Below are 27,109 nucleotides of genomic sequence, written 5' to 3'. Positions count from 1 at the left end.
TCCGTCCGTTGAAGGCCGTCCCTCAGGCGGGCCCCGCCCTCAGCCGCGCGCGGAGGGGCGGGGCCGGGGGAGGGCGGGGCGCGCCGGCGCATGCGCGGAGCGGCGGCTGGAGTAGGCCGCGGCGCCGCCTGTCGTGGATCCCCTCGCCGCCGGCCCTCCGGGCTCCCCCTCAGGACGCCGGGCGCTCCCGCCGCCCCCCTCCCGCCTCCGCGATGATGATGATGGCGCTGAGCAAGACCTTCGGGCAGAAGCCCGTCAAGTTCCAGCTGGAGGAGGACGGCGAGTTCTACATGATCGGCTCCGAGGTGCGGCCCCGCGCACGACGGCCCGGGCGGGAACCGGGCCCGGGGGAGCCCGCGGGGGCAGCGGGGGGCCGGGCCGGGCCGGGGGAGCTGTCGGGGCTCTGGGCTGAGGGTGGGGAATGGGCTGAGGGCAGCCCTGTCATGGAGGGCAGCGGCCTTCCAGCCCCTGCGGGTCCCCTGTGCCCCCCGCGCAGGGGCGGCCGGGGTCCGGGCTCTGCTCGAGGGCTGGAGGGGGAGCTCTGCCCGAGAGCCTCCGCTGTGCTGGGACCAGCGCTCCCAGTCAGGGCGGCTCTGGGAGTTCATAGAGACCGGATCCTCGCCTGGTCGCAGCCTGAGGCCCTGCTCCCTGATACTCGTGAATTGCTGTAGCACGCTTGTTCAGAATGTTGGGTTATTTGACACACCGTGAGGTAATTAAGTCCACACCTAGGCCTGTGTGCTTAGTAGCAACGCCAAAATCAGCCAGCGCAGCTCCTTCGGCCTTCTGCAAACGAGTCTTGCCAACAAACGCCGGGGTGCAGCATTTTAGCACCCCAGGGTATGTGCTGACACTGTACTCTCATGGTGAGAGGCGGCTCTGCCTGCCTGAAGACTGGCCTTGTTGAAGCAAGAAATGTTTGTGCTTCAGCACCAGGGAAATGATCACAGTTGGAAAGAGGAGAAAAATGTTTTAGCCCCGTCCTTGATGTAAAACAAGGAAATACCAGATAAGTTAAAACTGTCAGCTGTGTAGGTTGAGCAAGGACTAAAGGCCCCTCACTCTCTCTTGTGAAATGTAGTGTTTGAAAGAAGAGCTGTAACTGCAGTAGCTAATCTGTGAGATTGCCAGACCAGACATGTGGAAGGGGAAAAAGGGTTGCCTGTTTTATCTACCATTAATTTCTGTCTCTTGGTGAGCAATGTAGAGCAACAAATATGATTAAAAATTACCTGAAAATAGATGTTAAGATGAAAATAAGTCTTGTCAAACACGGAATAAAAACCTTACTGTGTGGCAGTCTGCCAGTATACTGCCAGTCTAAAAATTTGATTTCAGAGTCTGGAAATAATTCTGTTGTTCAGCAAGTCCTGCTGTAGCCTTCAGCACAGGTGAGGATCTTGTGCCAGGAAGAATGGAACCGCTTTACAGTGGTTCAGTATATTTGAAAGAGGATTATCGGCAGCGATTGCATTTTACATGTTCAAAGGATTTAAAACAAAATACAAGTCTCCGGGCATTTGCTGTATTTGAGCAATGTCTAGATGGCACAGAGGTTCAAAGTAACAATGATAATTGTTGGAGAGCTGGGTATCTGGTTTGATTTAATTCCTACTGAGCATTGTGTGTTGAAACAGAAATTGAAGTAAAGAAAGGTTAAGTTGTTCAAAAATACATGAAAATGCATGGAGTTTTTTTCCTGTTAAATGGATTTTTGTCAATGGATGGGAGGTTTTTTTCATATCGGACTAGTGAAATAAGTGCTGATAAAAATTTTGGTTTGTGTATTGCTGCAAAAATTGTAGTGTTACATGATGCCAAACCCAGTGCAGTCAGTCTATCATGAAAAACAAACAAAAAAGTCCTCTTGGGAGGTCCCTCTTATCATTACAAAGAGCTGAATTTGTTTCAGCCTCTGCTAAAAATCTCTTACAATGGAATCCCAGGCCATGCTGGAACACCAGGCCATGTCTCCACTTTTCTTGTAGGTGGGAAACTACTTGCGTATGTTTCGGGGTTCCCTGTACAAGAGATATCCCTCACTCTGGAGGCGACTAGCCACAGTAGAAGAAAGGAAGAAGATAGTGGCCTCTTCACATGGTGAGAAGATGAGCAAACATTCCCAGTCATATTTATCTGAAACCTGAATTTTTGTCTTGAAAAACTGTCTCTGGCAATTCAGAAGCTTGTGCACCTTTAAGGCTGTGCGAATCACTTCAGATTGCCCCAGCGACGGAGCACTCTGCAGCGGTGGCACTAGTAGCTCCTGGTTCAGCCTAGCAACAAACATCAACTGATGAAAAATGTTCTAAAATCAAAACCTTCATCGTGGCTTTCCTGGGGTTGCCTGTGTTCATTACAAAGCAAAAGCAACATCTCAAAATTAATACCACATTCCAGAAGAGGCTTTTGTAGACAGAGAGGGGCATTTTTGTCTCTTTTGTCAAATAGGCAGGAATGTTGCAAGGATGCCCCATTGTAAGTGTGCATCTTTGCTTAACTTTGCCTCTTGCATGGACTGAATATTTATGTCTCCCAGAATTAGTTGTGGTGTGGTGTTAGTGATGTGACTGCCACAGTGAGAATATAGCTGCCTCAGTGTTATTTTTGGTGGGAGACTAATAACAAGCTGTTAAAATTCTTAGCAATATGACTTGTACACTCTTTAGACTAAAGCATAATAAAAAATAAGTGGTTCATTCTGGACTTATGTCTCTTTCCGCCAAGTATCCTGCTGACCTGTTGCTTTTTTCTTTTTTTTTCTTTTTTTTTTTTTTCCCAACAGAAAATCAGCGGTCCCACAGTCCCAGAAGATGTAAGTTTTATCTGCGTGTTATTCTTAGCTGTGCTAGTGGAAGAATCTCCACTGTGACCTTTGGTGCTGTTACGATATATATTAATGTCTAATCCTCTTCCTCTGATCTCTCCCTGTGGTCCCTAATTGTGCATCCTGATCACATGCTTAACTCTTCTTTCTCAGAACTTAGCGGGACTCTCAAATGCAGATGGTCTCTGTAATTCACCAAGAGCCGTCCTGAGGTTTCTCCCCCTCTCCCAAGTCCTACCAGCTTTTCTATTGACCATTGCCTGTCTCTTTCCAACTTTTAAGTCCACTGAGGATTTATTGTTTTCTGGGCTTTTCCTCCCAGAAGGCTGTGGAAGAGATTTTACATCATTTTGGTAGATGTAGGTGTGCAGAGCTAAACATGTGATTGCAAAGGGCAGCTCAGGGTAGGAGAGAATTGTTTTTCTCTTCTTCTCCTTGAGTAAAAGCACATTAGCTTTAAAATTTATCTAATAATTATGAGGATTTAAGGACTTCTTTCTGAAATCTTGTTTTTGTAGCATTCCTTTCCATCTTAAGTGAATTTCATAACAGAAATGACCAGTCTGTAAGTAAGTTGCACCCTGGAAGAATGAAGTTCATCCATTGGTAGTACCTGAGTGAAGCTCGTGTAATTCCTACCCTCCCTGTGTCTTCACTCTTAGTCCAAATGAAAGATGTTTTTAATAGAGTGTGAACAGGATAGCTCTACAAGGTAAAGAGATACTGATGCCTTTTGCAAATCTTGGCTCTATCACTATGCAACCATTCCAAGGCGTTACACTGCTTTTGTCTTTTGAAGTGTATTTCTTCTTTAGGCTTTGTGGTGGGGATTGCCATGTGTTAACTAAGACATTCCACCCCTGCTCCCAAGAAAGTCACGTTTATTTCTGCTGTTTAGATGGATGTCAAAACCCGATTATATTTCTTTAGTGCCAGGCACTGTGGTTGAGCTACCCCCGTAGCAGAACATCCTGGTGTGTGAGGGAGAGAGAGTGGAGGCTTCTGGCAACTCAGAAATGGCAGTGGAAAGTTTTGCCATCTCCATTTATCCAATGTGTACAAAATCCCATGTCAAAACCTTTCTCGAAAATTAAATGTCTGTGAGAAGATAAATGAAGCCCAAAGGACTTCTGGGGCGCACACCTGTACCACCTGGTAACCTATTTTAGTCCCTCCTGCAGCGTCAGGGAGGGCTTTTCACTATGCAGCCTATTAATGCTACATTGTTATGTAGTACTTTTCTGTGTTAATTATTGGCATCTTTCCTGGTAATAGATCATGGCTACACAACATTAGCCACTAGTGTGACGCTGTTAAAGGCCTCTGAAGTGGAAGAGATCTTGGATGGAAACGATGAGAAGTATAAGGCAGTGTCTATCAGCACAGAACCTCCTACCTACCTCAGGTAACCAGCATCAGTGAGGGCCAAGATCAGAACGGAACTGCCTGGAAGATGTCAGCTTGGGCAGGCTGTGCAAGAAATTGCATAAACCCAGGCCGTTGTGCAGGGGGGTGCTTGCCAGTCTGTGCTAATGGTCGTTTGCAGTGTTAGGCAAAGGAAGATCTCCAGAGGGTAAGGATTGGGTTACTGCCCACATACAACAGGAAGAAAAACATAAGTGTTTGATGATACAGCTCTTTTTGCAATTACTGCATTCCAGCTGTAACGGATGTTTTGCAGAACACACTCTCTGCACGTACTGCCTTCTGGAGACCTCGCATTTCTCAGCAGTCCTTTTATAAAGTATAGACAGAAAATCTAAATATGAACTTAGTATTTATAAATGCACCTGGATTCATATCTGATGAATAATTGTGAGTTGGAGAATGGGCTTCCCAGAGGCTAGTGTGGAACATGAGTTCTCAGTGGAATAATATTGTTGAAGGTTCCAGAATAAAGTAGCAGGAACTAATAATAGGACTTAAATTTTAAAAATTATACCATTCCTTAAGTAGTAGCAGTGGGGCTCAGGGGCTGCAGTTTAACATACGGTCTCCTTCAGAGAGCAGAAGGCAAAGAGGAACAACCAGTGGGTGCCGACCCTGCCCAACAGCTCTCATCACCTGGATGCAGTGCCGTGCTCGACAACGATTAACAGAAATCGCATGGGCAGGGATAAGAAGAGGACGTTCCCTCTGTGGTAAGACAGCTTCCCGCTTCTGAAAAGTGGAAACGGTTACTGACATCACACACTGCCAGGGTAGTGCTGATGTGTTGTTATAATGTGATTCATCTCAAACTGACAAAAGACCTACAGGTCACTATTTGGAAGTTCTTAGTTGAACTGTGTGTCTTGAAGCTCTTCCTTAGAGCAGCCAGCCAAGGCTCAGAGAAGAGGCTTTCCTTTTGTCAGGAAAATGGTTCGTTCTTTTCCTGATAAGTTTCTTCTACTTCCTGGTGATTGCTGGACAGTTGTCATTTGAGGAGCCTGCAGACCCTCTCTGTGAAGAACAGGCTGCCTCTCACTGACGTATTCCAGTAACTTTGATCTAATTTATTCAATGGAAGATGCTGCTGTGGCTCATGACTTTTATTTTCCATTATAAAAGTTGAGGAAACCAAGATAAAACGTGATCCTGGAAAGCTTCCTAGTTTTATTTGCAGGAATGTATTATGATAGATGCAATAAAAGGTGATAAACTGGTATTGGTTGCCATAGCCCTGTAAGCTTGCATTGAAGAGTCTGTCTAAAGACTGATCAGGGAGTTGAAGTGTGGGGATTGCTTCCAACAAACATTGCCTTCCCTCTATGGATGCCAGATGTATCATGTGCTAGTTGCATATACTGTGTTGCTGCTCTTTGTATTAGCTTTGATGACCATGACCCAGCAGTGATCCATGAGAATGCATCCCAGCCGGAGGTTCTGGTTCCAATCAGGCTTGATATGGAAATTGATGGGCAGAAACTCAGAGATGCGTTTACATGGAACATGAATGGTATGTAGGAGGGAGAGTTTCCTGAGGTTGGGGAGATATAGTTGTGTCCATCACCAAATATGAAGAGAGAACAAGCATGAGTGTGCATGTCTTTGTCCCATATACACAAAATTTAAAGTTCTCCCACTTGGGACTGTATTTAGCTCTCATCTCTTAGCAAATGCTCTGCCACTTTACATGGGTTGCAGTCATTCCTGGACACGTGTAATCTGAAGAGTTTAACTGGCCTATTCTCCTGACCCTGTTCATCAGATCAGCGGTCCGAGACTATTCCGTTAGCTGAGATACCTTAAATGCAAAACATCTGAGATGCTTTAAATATGTAACAGTTAATGTGCGGCTCCTTTATGTGGATTATTACACCATAGCTACGTTGTCTCTATGGAGGAAGTAAAGGCGGCTGTAAATCCCTGTGTCAGCGTGCACGTCCTTACAAACCTGTAACAAAACACACTTTTAAAAGCAAAAGGTGATGCATTTGGGATTCCCTTTGTCATGCTGTGGGATAATTTTGTGTATTCTGTAAGTGTCAGACGCTGATTTCTAAGAAAGTTAACAGTGTGTGTTTATTCTTGTTCTGCATCAGAAAAGCTAATGACTCCAGAAATGTTCTCTGAGATTCTTTGCGATGACCTGGATTTGAATCCTCTGACCTTTGTCCCTGCTATTGCCTCTGCCATCCGACAACAGATTGAGTCATACCCAACTGACAGTATCCTAGAAGATCAGTCAGACCAACGAGTTATTATTAAGGTAATGCAGGAAGGCAGCAGAATGGGAACTGAACCATGTGGGTTTCTCTGGTTATGTTATGGGGGAGGAAGACAACAAAGGCTCCCTCAGAGCAAAGGAGTTAATTCCAGTCCTGTATCCAGATTGCATTTTGTCCTTCATATTGAGAACAGAACCAAGGTGGCAGATTACTGAACATTCATGTGCCAGCCCCTGAGATGATGAAGTAGTTCTGTTAAAGCATTGTTGAGTCCTTTTGGAAGAACTGAACCTTGGTGAGCAAAGCTGAGTTGTCTTCGTGCTACTGGAATTAAGAATTTCAGTTAAGGACCTCTGCAGATGCAGAGAACTAGGAGTTAACTCTCTGCTTCTCTTGTCCAGCCTCTGCCTCCTCAGTTAAATTACCTTTGACAAACTGTTGGAAGAGATGGAAATGAATGACCTGTTTCTTACCTTCTCTCCAGCTAAACATCCATGTAGGGAACATCTCCCTTGTAGACCAGTTTGAATGGGACATGTCAGAGAAGGAGAATTCCCCAGAGAAGTTTGCCTTGAAGCTGTGCTCAGAGCTTGGCCTGGGTGGGGAGTTTGTCACTACTATTGCCTACAGCATCCGGGGACAGCTGAGCTGGCATCAGAAGACGTACGCCTTCAGGTACAGAACTGTCATTTTCCTGGTGTGGGTGTGTGTTCTTACTTCATGGGAGTTGGCATCAATGGATCTTAGAACAGCTGACCCGGTGCAGAAAGTTTCAGTGGGAATTGGTCCTTATGGCTTGCACCCGTTCTGTCTGTTAAATTGCCTGTGCTCCGGTATTTTTTTTCCTTTTGGATGTAATACGTTCCAGGACCAAATACTGATGAAATGTCAGCTTTTGCTGCAGAATGAAAGGTTGCTGTAATTAACAGTGACTGAATACCTTGTGTCTCCCTCTTTTAATGTTTGCTAACGATGAGCAGAAATACATTTCTGCTTTGTTAGCTTTGCCTGACTTGGGCCGTCCACTGTCTCAAGCTTTGGTGTTTTGAACTGACTGATCAAAACCGTAGCTGTCTGCCCTGGCTGACGTTGAAGTTGGCTTGATCATAGGCCCTTCTCACAGCTGGAATGCAGCAGTGTCAGGTTTGATTAGTCAGCTTTGTAACTTGTCTCCTAATGATAATCGTTTCCAGTTGTGCAGTGTTCTGTGGTGAGTTACTGTACTGATGTTATCCTCAGCATGTTGCTGAGTCTGCAGGCTGTAAGCATCCTTTAATGTGCGGTGGGAGGTTTTTTGACCTCAGGTCATGGTGACAGTCGAGAGAGCTTGAGGTTCAGCAAATGATATATTTGCAGAGGTGAGGAAATGGTAGTGTTGACACCAGTTTTGCAGAGGTCAGTTCAGGGAAGCAGGATGATCTGCCTGGGCAGCAAAGGGAAACCTGCCCAGCCCTGTCCTGCCTCAGGGAGAGGGTGACGAGTAGTTGGTGTGGGGGTAAGCAAGGAGGAGCTGGAGGCTGTGGGGCAGCTGCTGCTGCTGTAAGCTATGCTCCTTCCTCTGTGAAGGTTTCCTGCCTGGTCAGCCTCTTTTGGAAAATGAGCACTGATCTGCTCTGGACCAGTTGCTCTTCCACTAGTCTCACTCCGCTTCCTCTGGAGGTTATTTTTATCCTGAAAATCTTCCATAGCAACTACTTGGTTCTAAAATGATCCCCAGAGCAGTTCATATTTGAAAATGGAAAGGGACTTTTTACCACATTGGAATTAAACTCTTCTGCTGAAACTGTTAGATTGTGCATCCATCCCACTGATGTCCTTTCTCCTCACAGAGGTGGGGAGGTGACTTCTACCTTTCTGTCCATGACAGCAGACTGATATTTGCAGATCCAGCATGGGACCACATTGAACTGTAACAACAGAACAGTGAGTGTGTGTTCCTGAGAAGATGGGAATCTGATGCCTGTAGTTCTGCCTCTTCTCCCCTGCTCCTGAGCATATAACCATGACGGAGTGAGCTAGCACTGTCTGCCTTGGGGCCTGCAGCAGCAGAGAGTGAAGGTGTCCCTGTTGGTAGACACAGTCTTTGAAGCCAATGTAAAGTAGACTTTAGTCCGTAATTTAAGCTAGCTATGGCAGGGAGTGAGTTCATTTCCGTAAGGTTTAGTAGAACTTCTTGTTGCCTGAGCATTCGCAGGAGTTTGAGCTTCTTCATATCCGATTTGAAGTAGAAAGGCGGCCCTGCTCACACCACACTGGCCAGGAAGCTGCCTTTTCTACTCACAATTTATTTACCTCCCCAGTTAATTTACTCTGACAACTTTTTAGCATACTGCCTCCCAACCTACAGGGCATTTGTTCCTAATTCTGGTCACTTGGTGTGTCAGAGCCAGGCTTTGAATGTGGTTACTAAATGTTCTCCCTCTTTCCGATGTTTCTCCATGTATTGCAGATACCCACGTTAAGAAATTAATCTGTGTACATCTTAACTGTTGCAAGGGGAGTTAATTTTTGCCTTTGCTTCCTGTCAGTCTTTGTAACTCACAGCAAGTAAGGTTTTAGTCAGCGCTGCCCAGGCTCGTGCAGATACATCAGATTAATGCCAACTTCACACTATTCTCTCTAAAAACATATATCTGGCCATAGTTACTAAAGGGTGCTTCCTTTTAGGGGTAGTTCAAACACATAGATTTCAGGCCTTCTTTGGACTGTTGCAGTATTACAAGGAGGAGAATCAAAAACTAGGAAGGGAAACCCAACAGAACAAAGTACGTGGACATGAGCTATTCAGGGAGGAAACAACATCTAATTTAAATCTTGTTTGGTGTCATAGTACCAACATGCCCTCCTCTTCTCTTTTTTCTTCCAGTAAAGGAGTACTTTTGAAAGTGATTAATGATGTTTGGGTTCTGTGGTTGGTTAGTTCCTGAATTCCCAAACCACAGGAGTGGTGGTTGCTCCAAAGTTATTCCACTGATGTAAGGAAAGGGTCTGCTTTAGATGTATCAAAAGAACCTTAATATCTCGAGGGACTGGAGGTTTGAGAAGTCATATGCCTCTTAATCATCTGAGAGGTGAAACCTTCTAGTTGATGAAAGCCAGGGCAGTTCTTGCAGCTGGCCTGCTCTGTGCAAAACAAGGAGAGCCTGAAGCCCAGTGGAAGGGGCAGGACTGGAAGCAGATAGGTAACCGATGCTTATGGGATTTTCAGGAGGACAGTGTGCTGTGGTGGCTTGCACCTCGGTGCTGAGTGTTTCCAGTGGCAGCACACTGTGCTTCATAGCCAGGGTTTTGCCTTTGAGACCTGAAGGATGGCACAGGTTCTCTCACATCTAACCCTCGTGCCTGAGGAGTTAGTTCCCCTTTCCACAAGAAGACGTTCCCCTGCCCTGCTGGCATGCCTGTGACAGTACTGCACAGGCTTGGGCCCTGGCAGAGGGAGCGTCCTGCTCTACTGGGAGTAGCACAGCTGACAGTGCATTTCAGTCATTCTGCCAGCAGCACTGTCGTCTTGATCAAAAAATAACAGGGGAGGGGGAGCTGTCTGTCTTTGGAGGTTGGGAGGTGAGGGAGGATGTTTTCAGTTTATGTTTGATTCTGTGCTACAGAAGTGTGGTGTCTGAGCTGGCTTGCAATTAAGTTATGTGCATGAGGCTGGCTTTCCATCCCCTGTTTCATTCTAGTGGGTGCTCAATGTTAAGCATAGTAAATGAGGTAGCATTTAGTCTGGAATGTGTAGCAGTCTGGGGCTAAGATGAAATTCCTGGGTTTGAGTGTTGCTTAGTGGATGTCAGCAATACTGGAAGTAGATTTGACCCAAGCTTCCTCCCAGGATCAGATACCAAAGGCTCTGGATTAATTTTTCATTGTAGCATTACTTTGAAGACTTGTTATTCTAGATTAATAGCTTTGATGCAGACATTGTCTGTTCCCATGGTGATTAGCATTTGAGTTCCTTCCTGGGGGAACGAGAGGGCAGCCCATGAGCGCTGAAATCCTGTGCACAGAGGCATGTCCCTGGGGAGGGGGCCAGATGCGTATGCACACCTGCCGGAGGGCTCCTCTTTCAGACACACTTCATGCAGCTTGGCCTGAGTCATTTTCTAGAATTGAAAGCAAACGTTTACATTCTGAGGCTCCTCTGTATTTATGCTGGGCTTCCGGCTCTTCTGTCAATATTTGGGAAGCTACTCCTGGTCAGTTCCTGTTGACTTTTACTGAAAAGTGGCTAGTGAAGCAGTAAATATTTTTGTGCATGTGATAATACAGCTGGTCAGGGCAGACAGATCTCTTGAGGAGCAGATCTTGTGATCTGGGACAGAAGCCTGGTGGTTCATTGCTCGTGCAGGGAGTAGTCACAGTCTCTGGTTGCAGCAGCAGGTCCTAAAAACCCACCCTTTCCACAGCAATTGGGAGAGCAATGCTTGTTCCACTATCAGGCTCCTGGAAAGCCACTTTTGCCAGGGAAGAGCCGTCAGAGGTGTGCCAGGCAAACTACAGCTAGGAAGTTGGGGTTGCAGAACGGCAAAGCTAGACCAAGAGCCCTTTTAACAGTCCCTGCTCAGCTGCTGCTCTGAGAGGAGTGCTCCCAGCGCTAACAAACTGATAGGAGCTTTTGCCATCAGCCCCTGGTTACTTCTGGGAACTGGATTGTATTAAGTGGGGCTCAAAATTAATGCTTAAGCCTGAAACACTGTAAATTATGCTCTGTTCTTGTGTCTTGTGTCTGGGCTGGCAACCCAGAGGAGCACTCTGGGACCACTGATGGATGTTGCTTTGTTGCCTTCTGCCCCGCCGTGCAGTGAGAACCCTTTGCCGACTGTGGAAATCGCTATTCGCAACACGGGGGATGCTGACCAGTGGTGCCCTCTTCTGGAAACCCTTACGGATGCCGAGATGGAGAAGAAGATCAGAGACCAGGACAGAAATACAAGGTGCTGCCACTCGTTCAGAAAGTTCTTTCTGGTCTGTCTCTAAGACAGAAGTTAAAAACTTTGATGTTTGTCTTTCTCTACTGAGAGCCAACTAGCAGGATTTCAAAATTGCACACCACAACAGAAACTCATATCCCTTTAGCTTCAGGATATTAAAACGTTATCACCTTGCTCCACAAACATTTAAATCTCTAACCTCTCCTGCTTGAAGCAAAGCTTCCTTTTTTTTTTTTTCCTTTTCCCTAGGCTCTCTGATTGTGCAGGGGGATTTGTTTCTATAGGAGGGCACTTACCAAAAATATTGGAGTTACATGCACTGTCATGCTACCTAGAATCCTGCCACAAGGCTTCCTTTTATGTAGGGCAAAGTGCTGTTTGATGTAGGAATGGGCAAGCTCCCAGCTCCAGCCTGACTGATGCCGACCTGTGTGCGAGCACAAGAGCATTGTTGTGATTCCAGGAGGAGCTCTGCCTGCCGGAGACCCACTGAGCAGTGTTCGATGAGCAGGCGAGAGCACTTGCTCCTACTTGGTGAAATTGCTCCTGGCAGATACAAATGAACTGCTAGAATCTCTCCAAAAGACGCATTGTGGGAACAGTAAATATGCTGGCTCAGCTGTTTCCCAGGATTTTATTTTTTTTTACTGCTGATTAATAGTTTCATAATTATCTTGCTTCTCAGCCATGGCTGGCTGAATAGTTTTAAATACTGATTGGTTCAATCCAAGTTAATGAGCAAAAGTGCTCTAAAAGCTTTTGCTGAAAATAGTGTCTTAGCCTTATCACCAGGGGTACTCTCAGGTGACCAGGGAAGTCTGTCTAGGCAATAAACCTGTCTAGAGAGTTAACAAAGCTGCCACAGCCTCCCCAGAAGTGTTGGTTTTAGTAAGACTTCACATGACTCTAACACAGCACTTACTGTACCTCTCTCTCTCCCCTAGGCGCATGAGACGTTTGGCCAATACTGCTCCAGCCTGGTAATCTTCCTGTTGTGACACTGGTGCTCTTCCTACAGACTTTATCCCTATTCCTCTCCCCAAATGGATCTAGAATTGGCAGGGGTCTTTGTCCCTGAAGGGGGGACACGTTCCACTTGCCAAGAGTTCCCAGTACTGCTGACTTCTGCCCCCATCCCCTCCACCCAAATGCCACATAGCAAGAATGCTGCATTAGCACGTGACCTAGCTGAGACCTGTGGCAGCTGTTGGAGCCCTTATATACCTGTGTGTGGACAGTGTAAAGATTCTTTTGTATAGGTGCAACATGCACTATTAGGACAACTTTTTAAATAAAAGGAATGCATACTGCTTAGGTTGAGTTCACTAAGTTTGAAGGGGTAGTGAGTCCCATTTTTCATGCTATTCTGGTAACTGAGCAGTCCTGGGGCCTAATATTAATGCTTTTGGGTATAACGCTGAATGCTTGCATGCATTTAGTTTTCTTGAAGCATGGTGGAAACAGAGTGCTTTCCTTCAGCAGATAAAACAGCCTGATACCTTTTTGCTGTGGGGGAAAGGGAGAATGAGACTTAAAACTAGAAGCAGCAAATCTAAAGGACTGGCCTGTTTCTGCACTTGGTGCTGTCTGTAATGAGCTCGGTGAGGCATTCAGCTGGCCTTTAAGGGTAGAACAGTTTAACTGAAGTCACAAACGGAATTCATTTCCATCATATGTCAACCTGTTGTGTGGTGAACTTTTTTCCTGTGAAAACTGCAGCTGAAAAGCAAAAAAATAATCTCTGAACAGGTGCAAAGGTTAAAGCCTGCAATGGCTGACTGAGATGCAGCCTCTCTTCAGCAAGTGGCTTTGCTGGGGTCATTGTCAGCACACGTAGCTGCCAGTTACAGTGCACAGAGCACCCAAAGCACAGTGGGTGTCTTAAATACCTTTAGCATTGCAGTGTCAGGATTTTGCAACCCTAGAAACAACCTGTCTTTCCCTGGGGAGTTTAAAAACAGAAAATTCATTGAAGTGAGATAAAAAAAAAATCAAACTTGCTTAAAAAAACTAATTAGAATCTACCTTGCTGTTGAGGTACACTAGTTCTTTGATAGAGTTCCTATCATTTGCTGCCAGAACTGATGAGTGTTGCAAGCAGGGAAGATTTTGTTGGCAGCCTGACAGTTATGTTCAGGCCTTTATGATAAAGCCAATAGGTTTTATGATCCTTGCTGATCCACCTACACTGCTAGCACAGTCAAAAAACACTTTCTGGCCTTAATTTATCATGTTTAGACTTGAGTAATAGTAGAACCAGTTCTGATTCCTGGGTGGGAGGGAACTTTTTCCAGATGTTAGTCTGCAGAAACCAAAAACTTGCCATTTAGCAATAATATTATTGCAGTCTTATCCTTGGCTCCTGTGCCAGAGTGGTACTTTATCCATTATTCCTTACTGGAGAGGTTGAAAGGTTGTTTCAGCAAGACAGAACCTGGGGCTCCTGCTGCATCTTGCCCTCCCATGTAGAACCCATTTTGCCTCATGGACATACAAACTCCACCTCCTCCTGAGAACACTTCAGCCTCTTTGTTACGACCAGATACTTCTGCAAGCAGCTTTATCAGGGAACATGACCAAAACAAGCAGGCAACTGCTCTAGCTGTAAACTAGCATCTGTGGTGTAATTTTTGAGTTTGTGAAGCTTAAAGTTCACAACAAGGTATGGACACATGAGGACTGTAGCAGGCTTACAAGTACCTGCCTGGGAATTGCATCTCCAAGCAGCCAGGGGCAAGGCAGGACACTCCAGTGGGCCAAGTCCCAGGAAAATGAGAACTTTGGCCAACTTTCTCTGTGTGCAAGGACTATGAGGGAACTGCTGGGAGCAACTTTCCTGCTCTATAGTCACCACTCCTTAGCGTAATGTGGTACCCTAGCTAAAAGTGTAGCCCAACTTTTGCACATGAAAGTCCCACCTCAGAAGCAATTTAAAATAGAACAGTGATAGACTCTAAAGGCAAATTCTTTCCAGGGATTGAAACACCAGCTCTGCATTATTAAGTCATGAGCAAAGCACACAGCACATACCTGTTGAGTCTGAGGTTGCTTAGCCCTTAGTACCACTATATGTTAATTGGATGCTGGTTACTCATGTTTCTCTCCATAGTTTTAGTGGTGGCTCACCAGCTTGTCTAGCCAAGCAGACAGCAACATTACCAAATGAGCTATCCTAAGATACAGTGTTTGCAGATTTACTCCAAAGGCTTTGAGGTCTGGTGTAAGCACATGTGTGTACTGCATTAGCAAGAATGACCAAATCCCTTTAGTACAGCTGTTCAGGGTAGGAACTAGCTTATTTAGTTTTCCTCTAAAATTCAGATGTTTAAGTCTCAGAACTAAAAAATTCAGCCAGAGTGGAATTACACTGCATGTGCAGACAGCCTTTATTACTAGCGTCAAGTGCTACTTCCAGTCACTGCCTGGATCAAGTGTCCAGCTCTGTCCCCTGTCCTTTCCCAGGCAACCCTCTCTCCAATAGACACCCCCCGTCCCTTCTCATGCTCTGCAGTTTTACTGACAGAAGAGGGGAAGGAGATCTTCCAGCTAGCATGAACTTTGCCTACCAAAAAAAGAAAAGCCCAAGCAAGCAGCCTGACAGTTTTGAGCCAAGTCCTGATTAGTACTAGTGAATCACTGCCTCTGCCCCCAGCAGAAATGGACAGACAACTGAAAAATAAAGACTTTAATGTAAAGACTCTTTGGAAACAAAAACAACCAAAAAAAGGGGGTGGGGGAGTTGGAGGAAAGGAAGAGGCTGAGCTGCATTCTACCAGGTAGAGTAGGGAGTACTACTTCACTGAAAGCCCACAAAGAGGTCTCACAACAGCGAGAGCCAGGAGCATTAAGTCTTTGTACAGAGGGTGAGAGTGACCTGGCACACAGCAAGTCATTAAGAGCAAGAGAAGGAGTAACTGGTTTAACACCCCATTTGATACCTGTTCCCCACTGGGCAACTGAGGAGCCATCGCACCTTCCAGCCCGTCCCTGGAACCTCTGTACGCATTCAGCAGTTCTTATGTGCGAAGCTCTGTGGAACCACTTGGTACAAGGGGAAGATGAGTTACCCATACAAACAGTGAAACATTACACATCGGAATGGCAACTGGTGTTATTCCAGTCAGATCTCTGGGCTACTGCGTTAAGTCCAGCTGGAAGAGGAATCTGGCCACATGGAGAAGTCCTGTGTGTTACTGTGGATGCTGCTGCTGGTCTTGGTCTCTAGGGTGGTTTTCTGGATGATCCTCAGGGAGAGGGTTATAGTTGGGATCCTCTTCGGGAGTGTCAAATACCATCTTCCTGGCAAGGGACATGCCCATCCCACCAGGCAGGTTAGGAAAGTGAGCTGAGGACAGGTGAAACCCCCAGCCCTCCTAGGAACGCTCTGGCCCTTCACAGGGCTTGGCTGTATGCCACAGCCTCCCACCTACTGCGCCAGCACCAACTGTCCTTTTGCTCAGCCCAACATGTAATGATGACAGTACTTGCTTCCCTGATCTCTAGGTCAGCCTTGATCCTCAGCCTGAAGCAGAGCATGTTCTGCTTTAATAAACTACAGAAATACATCAGAAAAAAATCCTACCAGCATCTAGCATTTCCACAGGCAGTAACAATGCTCCAGTTCAACTAGCAAAGCTTATGGTAAAAGCAGTTACTTTATGGACCCTGTATACATGTGTGTATAATATGCAAAATGCCAGTGCTTTCTACAGCAGAAGCATAAACTGTCGAGCTGAGGCACTATCCACATGCAATTGCATCCCGCAGTCACCCCACGCTGTCACAGTGCAGTTTGCTATGAGAGCGACCCAGGTTGGGAAGCAACACAGCAAGGCCCAGAAAGAATCAGCTTTACTTACAGGAAGCTGGGGGTTAACAGCAACTTCTTTCCTCCAGGCTGGTTGGGGAAAACATCTTCCAAGAAATAATAGATGTGACCCACTGCAATCCCTGGGGAGAGATGTCACCAAGGTCAGGCCCAGCTGTGACTGCTCTGCCAGCTGAACTGGAGCTGCTGGGATCTTAAGCAGGGTGAAGCTCTGAGAATCCCTCGGCTGTGTACCCATGGCCCAGCTCCCACCAGAGCCACCCGTGCTGCAGCACCAGGCTGTTTGCTGTGGTGGGCGCATCAGTGGGCAGGGAGCCTGCCAGCCTGAAGGCAGCCCCAGGCACCCAGGGGACCAGACACAGCCCAAGCATCAGGCAGAGCTCACCATACCCAACTTCTGCCCCTGGGGAAGACAGCAAAATGCAGGTCACAAGCAAGAGCTCAGGCACCAGGCTGGGCACCCAGCAACCTCAACCAGCTCACCTGAGGAAACTCACGACCTTAAATAAGATGAAACCAAGAGATGGTACTAGTGCCCCAGTAGCATCCATGAGAATTGAGTGTTGTGTCTGCAAAGTGCCCTTGTCCCCAGCACCCACCAGCTTTGGCTTACCCAGTAAGTCAATGATGATGGAGTTGCCCAGGAGCAGAGAGAATCCCATCAGGACCCAGGGCAAGAAGGGGGCCTGGAAGTTAAGAAGCCCAAAGAAGTTCATGCGGATATAAGGGTTCCTGCGACTCCAGACGTACACCAGCATGATGGTGAAAGCCTGGCCCAGGAAAAACAGGCTGGCAAAGAGTCCAAATAGCTAGGAACTACCGAGTCAAGGAAAAATCTGCCCACCCTGTGCACCACCTTCAGGCAGCACAGCGTGCCTTGTGACTAGGAAACCCAGAACTCCTGGCAGCTGATCGCAGTGTGCAAGACATTGCCCACACCACCAAACCTTTCCTGGGCCGGCTGAGATGTGCTGATCCCCACCACACACAGCATTTCCCTCCCTGCCACCCCAGAACAAGACACTCTGGAGTGGCACGTACAGATTGCTTACTCCTTAAGCTACTTTCTACAGCCGAAGACCAGGGCGCTAATATAGTCACCTCTACAAAGTGACCATCAAAAGCAACCTTCAGAGAAGGGCCTTCACATTGTTACAGCACTTGTGAGCTAGTTTTTAATATGTGCCACACATCCCATCCAGTATCACCCTTCTACAAACGAATTTCAGCAGCAAGATGGCTGTTGCCATTCACAGACCTCTTCTACAGGACACAGAGAAGCAGACGGAGACAGGAAATTCCCATCCTTGTTGCAGCTGGACTCCAAATCTACCTACAACTGAGCACGTTGCTGCTGCAGGCACCTGGACACTGACTAGCCAAACACCCAGGGATGGCCAACAGCCACAAGAGTTCACACAGCTTCATGCAGAGCTCTGAGCCATCTGCATAAGGCAGCAGCCAGACATTCAGAGGAGGTTTTATGCTGGGAGGGGGGATATATTCCTCCCCATCCGGGCTATTTTGCCCTACAATAAAAGAACTTCTGAAGATGTGTGATGGTATCTCCAGCCACTGACAGGTTACAATGACAGAGTGCCAGGCTTGACACTGCCTGGCATGCTGACAGCAGACAGCATGCGGGCACCCCACTCCTTGTACTCACGGCTCTGTGTTCTTCCCTTCAGCCGCAGCTCAGTTTTCTGAGCCAGCCTCACGCCAATCGTAGCCACACTGCAGTGTGCTGCAGCTGGACGGTTTCTCACAGAGCGTAACAAGGGGCTTCCTTCCAGGTGAGCTTCCTGAGCACACTGCCACACCTCCTCTTCTGGGATAAGGCCGCCTGTCCCTTTGTCAGGTTGTATCAGCACTTCTGGGCACCAACACAAGTACATGCAGCTTCTCCCATATATTGCTTCCACTCTAAGCATCCTGGGTGAGGCACAGGCCAGGCCTCTGGAGACAAAGGTGGGCAAGATGAGGAGCACGAGCTGTGCCATACAGCCAGAAGTTGCCCCTCCACCATCCAAGAGCCCCACATGCTCAGCAGAGCCCTCCCAGGCCTCAGGGCACAACAAGGCTCTGCCCTGTGGCACCAAGAAAGTTCATAAGCAGTCTGTCCTGCTCAGCAGGCAGGTGCCTGCTACAGACCACACAATACAGCCGGGACACAGAGCACCAGCAGACAAACCCCATGCTATCTCAGAAGACACCAAAGGGCCTCAACCAACTCAAAAGGATACTGTCATGAGAAACCCTCCGAAGAGGAACATGAAGACAAAGTCAGCCGTTCTTCCACGGAAGGAGCCTTCTTCTAGCATGCGGCAGTACCTGTACCTGAGAGCAGGAGAGAAGGGAGGGGTTGCAGTATAGGAAATTAACAGCTGGCCACCCAGTGTCCCCACAGCATGACTTTACGGGGAAAAAGCCATTTGCAAGCTATTTCATCACAGGAAGCTGTCAGCCAGGTGTCCAAGCCCCAGAGCAGAGCAACGCAAACTGTGCAGAGAAGGAGATGCAGAAGGAGGCCACAGTTGTCTGGGGAACAGCTTCAGTTCAGACCAAAGAGCCAAGGGAAGAATCCACAGCCCTAGACTGCTGCCAAGAAAAGTCAGCCTGGGGAGGAAGATGGACAGAGGGAATCGCATCTAAGCCAAAAAGGGAGCAGAGCACTTTACTGAGACCAAAGGATACAGAAATATCATGTTGAAAAAGAAACTGAATCCCAGGGGCCCAAAAAAGAGGAAGTTGGTGATCAGCCTCCATATCTGAAAAAGAGAGAGGAGAGAGGAGGTGGACAGACAGGTCTCCCCCACATCACACATACCCATCACCCTATCCACTGGGGACACCTGGTCACGCACCCATCCACTCAGAACTGCCCCATGACACCAGGCAGCCGCACCACGTTCACGTGGGACCTCCCTCCATTGCCCACATGAGAGCATCTTGCCCTTCCAGGTGTGGGGAAGAAGATTTCCCTACTTTTCTGGAAGGGACAAACAGCCACGACTCAGCACCCAGAGACAGAGTAAATCACTGTTCAGCCTAATGACCCCACTACAATAAAGCCTTCCCCACCCAGCCTGACATCAGCTGGCCAAACATCTCAGAGTCACAGAGAAGGAAGACAGAGGTTTTGAGTAAAGGGCAAAAGGAAATGCCGAGATGGTGTACGGCAAGGCTGGAAGAAGTTATCTCCATCCAGGCATCTCTGAGAAGAGGACACCGTGTTGGCAACCCAGCTCCCCCAACCAGAGGGGGCTGGAGCAGCGGGAAAGAAGCCCCTTGGGATCACACAGCACGCCCTGACCACCCTGGGGAGCGGGACACCCGGGGCCCGGCCTGTCGCACCCACCCCTCGCTGGGAAGGGGATGCAGGGCCCAAAGCCCGGGCAAGGCCTCACCTGGAACTTCCTGAAGATGAGGTCGGGGTTGAAGTACAGCTGGAAGGGGGTGATGAACTCCAGCTGCTGTGGGAGACAGGCAGAGCAGCTGCCACCCGCTGCCGGGCACCCGCTGCCCTCAGCCAGCCCCCCGGCTCCCCTGCCACGGCACCCCCTCAGGGACCCCGATCTCCCGCCACAGCCTCCCCACCCCCCACAGGGACCCCTCGCGCCCTCACCACGGCGGCGGTGGTGAGCACGCAGGCGGTGGTGTAGGCCCGCGTCACGGCCGGCATGCCCAGGTACTCCTGCGCGAAGCCCTGGTAGGCCATGGCGCACGGCAACAGCGCGCGCCCGCGCCACGGGCCCTTTAACAACCCCCCACGCGCCGCCGCTGGGTCCGCGCCCCCGCGGGCCGCGTCCGGCCAATCCCGACGCGACAGGCGGCGCGAGCTGGCCAATCGGAGCGCGCCTCATGCCCTCGGCCTCCACCCGCCGCCAACCCGGAACGGACCCGCTGCAGCAGGTGACGGGCCGGGAAGGGGAGAGCCCCTGGGGTACCGCCCCCCGGAGGCGGGACGAGCCCCCGTAGCCAATGGCAGCGGGCAGTCCCGGTGACAGGTGGTTGAGGCGGAGAAGGGGAAAAAGCAGGTCACGTGCCTCCCAGGAGACGGCCAATCAGTGGGAGAGAAGGGTGGGGCGCGCCAGGGGGGCGTGGCTGCGGGTGCGCGCGCTGCACGTGGGGCTGTGCGGGCTGGGGCGGTGTCTGGCCCCGGCACTCCGTGTCCCGTCCCCGCCCCCCCGGGCCGCGGGGCTCGCCGTGCCCGGGCCGGTGGTTCTGCCTGGCGGCGGGAGCTTCCGCCCGGTCCCTGCGCCGGCGGGTGAGCTCTGGTCCCCCGCGGCCGGCCCCTCGGCGTGCGGCAGCCGGGCTGCGAAGGGGGCAGCTGTGTTAGTGCCTCAGCTGGTGTCACAAGGGCTCCGCCTTCCCTAATCACACGGGGCTCTGGGGTTCAGTGATTCCTGCCAAATTCGCCACTGCCTCTTGGCCGGGGCAGCCAGGTGCTGCCCCAGCTGCGTGAGAGGGCACCAGGCAGCGCAGGGCGGCCGGAAGGAGCCGAGGGGCGGCGGGTTCCAGCCGGTGCGGTGGGTCAGGCTGGCTCAGGGGTGCTGGGGGAGGGCGGCAGCATTTGCGTACAGCTCTGGAGGAGAGAGCAGAGTGTCTCTGCTCCCCACGTAACTGTCGAATGCATTACAAAACACTCTGTGAAAGGACGATCTGATAAAGGTCTGCATAAACCTGACATCCTCTACTCCCGTGCTGACTGTGCTTTCCAGAGCTGCTCGGGAGCCAGGCCTAACGGTACAGCCGCCCTGGTTTCAGCCTGGTGCAGGGTTTCTGCAGGAGAAGGTTAAGCTGTCAGCAGAGCCTCACTGAGCCCTGAGATTCCCCGTTAAGCCCTCACTTAATGGGAAAAGAAATCACCGGTGGGGGAGGGAGGTTTTGTGTTTTCCACCACCTCTGCTCTGACCGCTGTTTGATGAAGAACAAAACCCAGCTGGGAGATGAGGGGACGGGAGGTTCAAGCAACGCATCGGGGCAGAGAGAGCAGAAGACAGACAGGTGGGGACCCAGGAGAGCAGGGGATGGGTTCCTGGGCGCCCCGGGTGCTGCGGTGCTCAGAGCCATCTCTGACCTGGCTGCTCTGGGGGAAGGAGAACCCGCTCCAGGTCAGAGCTGCGTTAGGGATCCTGGGAACGGAGTCGAGGGGGAAGCTTGGACCTTGAACTGCAGCAGCGTCAATAAGCTCCGCTGCGTTGTTGTAGGCTTTTGGTGGGAGCTGAGATGGATGGAAGAGCTCTGGCAGGTGAGAAGAGCTGAGCTTGCAAGGAAAGACAACTCCTTGTCAGGGCCAGGAGCTCTGCAAAGAGCTGCCCAGGTTCGTGTGGCTGCTGCAGCCCAAATGCTCCGCTGCTGCTGCTCAGCCCTTCAGCATGCCACGGAGCTCGCAGCTCCAGCAGAAGGGGCAACTGAGTCAAAGAACTGAGAGTGACTAAATGAATAACGAATTAAATGAATTAATAAATATCCTGCTGCTTTGGATAGGGGATTAGAGGTCTCCTACCTGCTCCCCCTGCCTGCAGGCATTGTCAGCCACAAGCTGAATTCGAGCACTGTGATTCCTGCCCCTTCCTTGTTTGAACCAAGGCTGGAGATGAACATTGGCAGCCTCTCTGCTGGAAGCAGGTCATCATCCTGGAGCTCAGCCTCACCAGCTCCACAGAGATGAGAAACCAAATGATCAATCTGACTTACTCCCTGGGGAGGACTATGTGCAAATCAGACATTGCATGAAATCTAAAAAAAAAGTCATCAGTTTCTCATTTTTCTTCTTTTCCCTTGTTTGCCAGCCAAAACTGGAGAACTCTACTTGTCCAGGCTTCTACTTAAGGCCTTCTTTTCTAAGATTCATGGAGGGGAAGGGAGAGAAACGATGAAACGCTTTGGGAAGCTCACCATCTCGCACTGGAAGAGGCCAAACAAATCTCAGTGACACCCCCAGTTCCCAGGCTGCTTTCTGCCCATGATCTCACTCCCTTCAGAGCTCAGCCAAGCTGACTTCATGCACTACAGAATGCCCAGGGGCAGCTCTAGTCTTTATTACAATCCTTGTCACATTGTATGGGTTTGGGGAGTTATGTCCTTCCACAACTTCACATCAGCCTAGCCGCATGGCTGAGTTCACATTATACACCTTTGTAGTGATGCTGACATGCTGCCTTCTATAAAATCATGGAATCTAACTAAAAGCCCGAAAAAAGCAAACCCAAACTCTTTGTCTCAGCTGCTAGAAGGTCTGAGGGACTGCCAGAGCAGAAACACTGCTCAGGAATTTCTTTGCTGATTTCCTCCTGCCTTGTCCCAGTGTCCTCCCTCTGCCCAATGACGTACTGTTGCGCCTGCCGTCCTCTGTGTTCCCCTTCCTTTTGGAAGCAATTGAATTCATGTCAACGTGCAGCATCAGTTTCAAACCCCAAGACATTAGAAACTCAGAGGTTCCATAAAAATATGTCTGATGCCCAAAGTTCAGTCCATTTTGGATGGGCTTTGAAAAAGGTCTCTATCTGGGAGCTCTTGGAGCTACCCGAGGAAGCGACTGGAAGAACTCCCATCTATAACCTTTGCTCAAGTCACTCACAGGAAGAACTGAAACACGATGGTACTGGAGGCAGCTCTCTTTTCCAGACAGTATTTACCCATTCTGCATCTGCAGGCTTAGTGATAGTAACCTGTTGTACTGTAAACGTTTACAATCCACAAACAACTCACCGGGAAATATTCCTGGAAAAGAAGAACTAATGTCTGTTGGAGACTCACCACTGTGGATTCATTTGGCCTTTGATTTAAAAAAAATATGTATTTCCTGAAAGGGAATGGTTTTTCACATACACAGTGACAGACTGCTACTGGACCTTCCTGTTACCTCTGGGTTTGTTTTCCCCATTTCTGGGGTGATTTTAAGGAACACACAAGCATTTGCCAGCTGTTGCAGGTAAGCTTAACCCTGCAACAGAAACTCAACAGCTTCCTGCTCAGTTTCTGCAAACCAAAATAGCAGAGAGTTTGAAAACAAAGAAGAAAGCTATTAACTCTCCCCATGAGTTAAAGAGCCCATAAGCCTCAAGAAGGCACATGAGCAAAGATAAATGGGCTGTTGCAGCATTCATCTCTTTTGTTTGTAGTAAATTATTGTGTGTAATTCATGTTTCCTGTCCGTAAATGCCAGAGGAACTTGAAGACATGGAATCCATTCTAATTTAGCAAAGACAAAAACAACTCCTTTTGAGCCCATCTGGAACTTATTTTTATCGTAATTGTTTTGGGCTCAGTAACGAGTTCAAGATCTAACTGCCCTCACTAATTGTTTCAAGAATAAACAGATGCTTTGTTTAAAGGCAGCAGGTCCCATTTTGCCCAGCGCAGCACTCTGCGGGGTCGCAGGATGAAAGGAGGTGTGCGCCATGTCAGCACAGGTCTTAACGAGCATTGGCGCCCTTGCCAGCAGTGCTCACCCCCGTCTGCAGCTGATGGGGCAGGAAACTCATCCCCAGCCACACTTGAGCGTCGAGCCGGTGACATGTGCCCTCTGCTCTTTAACATTTTGTTTGTAAATTCATCTGGTGACCTTTTGCAACGTGTCCTACTGTGGGAAGTCATACCTGGTCTGATGACACATAGGGACCTCCTCCAGCTGGGCTTTAGGGCACACAATGGAGAGAGTTCATTCCTGGACACCTGATCCCAAGCCCCTTGGCTGGAGTAATCCTCCACCCCCCCTGCAGTAAAGACCCAATTCTTTTAATTTGAAAACAAAGATACCCTCCACCGCCCACTCTGAGAGACTCCCCCCACCAGGGTATGAGACTACACAAGGTCTGTACAAGATCTCACCCACCCTCGTACTCCCCAGGACACGCCGTGCCTGAGATCCCAGTTAGCCCCGGTGTAGAAGAGGTGGCTGCATGGCTGATGCACTGGCACTAGGAACAGGTTCAGAAAGAGCAGCACTCAGCTCCCTACGGGTGAGCCACAACAGCCAGAGGGACCTTACTAGACGGGTGTTTCAGCTCTTAGATGCAGGCCTCGGGGGCACGGACAACAGGTGCCAAGAGCTCCAGATCCACCACAGAGTAGTCGCTAAGAGCTTCTGCTCCGGTTTTGGAAACAAGGCTCCATGAACCCACTGTGCATAGATAAGCTGTGTAATCATAACTGCCTGAGGCACTTGAAATGTTTACTTTGCAAGGTTTAATAGCCATATATAAATTCTTTCTCCTTCATTGAAGGATTTCCTGTCCCAAATCAGTTAATTCTACAGTGTGATGGCTGAAGTCAGAATGAAGTGAATCATACAGAATTGGATGGGTCTGTTTGTTTGTTTGTTTGTTAAAAGAAACTAAAGATAGCACTTAGAGCTCAGCCCTCCAAGGACATGTGGTTTGCACAGGGTTTGCTGTAAATCAAAGTTTATGTTATTTTTATTTCCTATGTTTTTTAGTTCAAAAATAAGCTTTGCATCTGGCATATCATGAGAAAGAAGTTCTCACCTAAATCTCCTTGAGCAGAGCCTGATCACATATCCAAATAAAGCATCTCTTCCAAAACAGCTTCTGATCATGAGTTGAAGACATCAAACAAGAAAACGTCTGTCTCTTTGCACAGTTATTTTTTTCCAGTGCTGAATCATTCTTGTTAAATTCTTCTGCCTTGTGATCTGTCCTCTACACCATAGGTCACTTCCCACAGCTGTCAGTGGGGAATATCCTTCAAGGGCCTTTATTTTGTAACATCCATTTCATAAGCACTGTGGCCAAATCAACAAGAAAACTGAAAAACAATGCTTGTTTCTTATAAAAAGAGGTCTATGTTCAGCTCACAATAGCAGCACACACAACTGAGCATGCTGTCAGCTCTTGAAGACCCCTACAAGGAATCAGAAATGGTAATTGTAATTTGGTTTTCACCAGAGGCAGGACTGTGTGTCCTAGTCCAAGTGCTCCTCAGTAAGCAAGGGGACAACTCTAATAAAAAGCTCTGTCTGAAATGAGTGTTAAATAAGAAACCAGGATGAGGCTGACACTCCGACACTGCTGCACAGATTTCCTCTCCTCTGATGGCAACATTCAGTGACATTTACTGCCATTCGGCGGAGTCTAAACGCTCTTCTCTTGCACGCAGGAACAGAGATTTTGTTCAGCCGAGCAATTTGTTCTCTGGCCTTCAGGTCACCCAGTCTCAACTGCCTGCCTGCATCAGTGTCTGATACAAAGAAGGAAGGAAAGGGAATAGTTCAGCCACAGCATGACCTACAGCTCCCAATGAACTGAGAAAAGGGTATTTCAATTATTTTTAGTATTTTGGGCTTTCTCAGTTTTCCCACAGAAGCTGTATTGCTTATCAGGGGGATGAAAATGCAGACTGCTGATCCAGTGCACAGCACATAGCGCCATTCTTCTGACATACAAAAATCCTAGCTGGCAAGGGAAAGCAGCCAGTTCCCGTGGCTGTATCAGCCCTCGTGTCCTCAGAGGACTCAGCTCCCATGTATCTCCTCTGGTCTGGAAAGCATCCCAGTGACTCTGTGTGGTGGCAGAAGCTCTGTCAGCATTGGGTCCCTGCCCTGAGAAACCTCTCCAATTAAGCCCATTTCCTGAAGTTCTTATACAGTGTCTTGAACTTACATAAATTGTGGTTTTTTTCTAAGGAACATTAGTGAACTGCTGGAACTGAGAATAATGGTGTCACAGCAGGGCACTCATTTCCTACAAAGAAAATCCGTTCTAACAGCTAAGTTCCATAAACATTGCTTTCACCATAAAAACAGCAGACCTGCTGGATGTTTCTTGAGAAAGCTACTTGTTTGTAGATGATGTTACTTGTCTTCTGTATTCTGAGTGAGTGCTGCAAGAGTCAGGACAAGCAGGCAGAGGAATTTCATGTTTCACTGTGAAAGAGGAAAGAGAGAAAGGTTTACAGAAATATCCAGGCTAGAGCTTGAGAGATAGCCAACAACCAGCCAGGGAGCAACTCCAAATCTCTTCTGTGATTTACAGTGTAGCGTTTGTAGGGAGAATTCATCCTGCAGATCCAAGCCTCACGGATGGAAATGGGGCCCCTTTTCTACTCTTGCAGTGTAATTGCAGTTGGTCCAGATGATTCTGGGGTAAAAACACTCTAAAACATAGGAATCTCTCAGTGCGTGGCAGATCAAAGAGCATGTGTTGATGGTCTTTCCTAATGGCAGGATTACTACTTATTCCTGCAGTCAGATGATTACAGGCAGAGACTGCCATCACATTTTCCAAATAAATGCTCTCCCATGCTCATGGCATCATATTTCACCTTGGTTATGACAGGTTTGAGTTCAGTAAAAAAGTATTTGAGGGAGGAGGGTGGTAGATCCCTGGGGTGGTACTGGAAACCTGCTGGGTTTATGTGAAGGATTCCAAAGCCAGGAGTTTGAGTAACTGCAGTGCAGTGGTTATACCCTGGTGACAGACCCCAAGACTGGAGATTTCTCATCTACACCAACTGTGACTCTGAAATTGTGAGGACTGAACATTGGGAATGCTGGGCGTTTTTTTAAGGTGCAGGAGGCAGCCAGTTAGAAACACAACCAATGCGAACACCTGCCAGCACCAAAGAGCAAGTCATATAAATGCTATGTAGGAGAAAAAAAATCTATCCATCCGCTCCTCATCAAGGCAGCTGTTACTAGAAAAGACAGAGGACAACCTCCAGGAACTCCCACTTCCAGGTAGCCAGCTGCACACACAGATCTAGCCACAGCAACAGTCAATTTATGCCCCTTCTGGAGCAGGGGGCTTGTGAACAGCCTGTGCCACGATCCACGGCATCTCACCGCCTACCCACGGGGCTTCACTAGGTGGTCCCTGCTTCTAAGATGCTAGGAAAAAAAAGGAGAAAGCTC

The 27,109-nt window shown here is 48.5% G+C and overlaps 2 protein-coding genes across 2 annotated transcripts; one reads left to right on the top strand and one right to left on the bottom strand.

The window, feature by feature from the left end:
- Positions 1-77: 77 nt before the first annotated feature.
- On the top strand, positions 78-12,717 carry SMARCB1 (SWI/SNF related, matrix associated, actin dependent regulator of chromatin, subfamily b, member 1). The gene is made up of 10 exons (XM_054844076.1): positions 78-305; positions 1,989-2,100; positions 2,786-2,815; positions 4,103-4,232; positions 4,831-4,968; positions 5,638-5,765; positions 6,352-6,518; positions 6,962-7,152; positions 11,277-11,408; positions 12,350-12,717. Exons 1-10 carry the CDS (start codon positions 213-215, stop codon positions 12,387-12,389), a joined length of 1,161 nt encoding a protein of 386 aa, XP_054700051.1. The 5' UTR covers positions 78-212; the 3' UTR covers positions 12,390-12,717.
- A 2,358-nt stretch (positions 12,718-15,075) lies between these two features.
- Positions 15,076-20,008, bottom strand: LOC129213643 (derlin-2-like). The gene is made up of 7 exons (XM_054844077.1): positions 19,859-20,008; positions 19,641-19,706; positions 18,928-19,001; positions 18,477-18,570; positions 16,847-17,042; positions 16,265-16,355; positions 15,076-15,704 (listed from the first exon to the last, which is right to left on the bottom strand). The coding sequence occupies exons 1-7, from the start codon at positions 19,949-19,951 to the stop codon at positions 15,596-15,598; spliced, it is 723 nt and encodes a 240-aa protein (XP_054700052.1). The 5' UTR covers positions 19,952-20,008; the 3' UTR covers positions 15,076-15,595.
- Positions 20,009-27,109: the final 7,101 nt, after the last annotated feature.

The sequence above is a fragment of the Grus americana genome, chromosome 16, assembly GCF_028858705.1.
Source record: "Grus americana isolate bGruAme1 chromosome 16, bGruAme1.mat, whole genome shotgun sequence".
Lineage (NCBI taxonomy): Eukaryota > Metazoa > Chordata > Aves > Gruiformes > Gruidae > Grus > Grus americana.
Note: the sequence above shows the minus strand (reverse complement) of the source record. Positions and strands in the feature narration are given on the sequence as shown.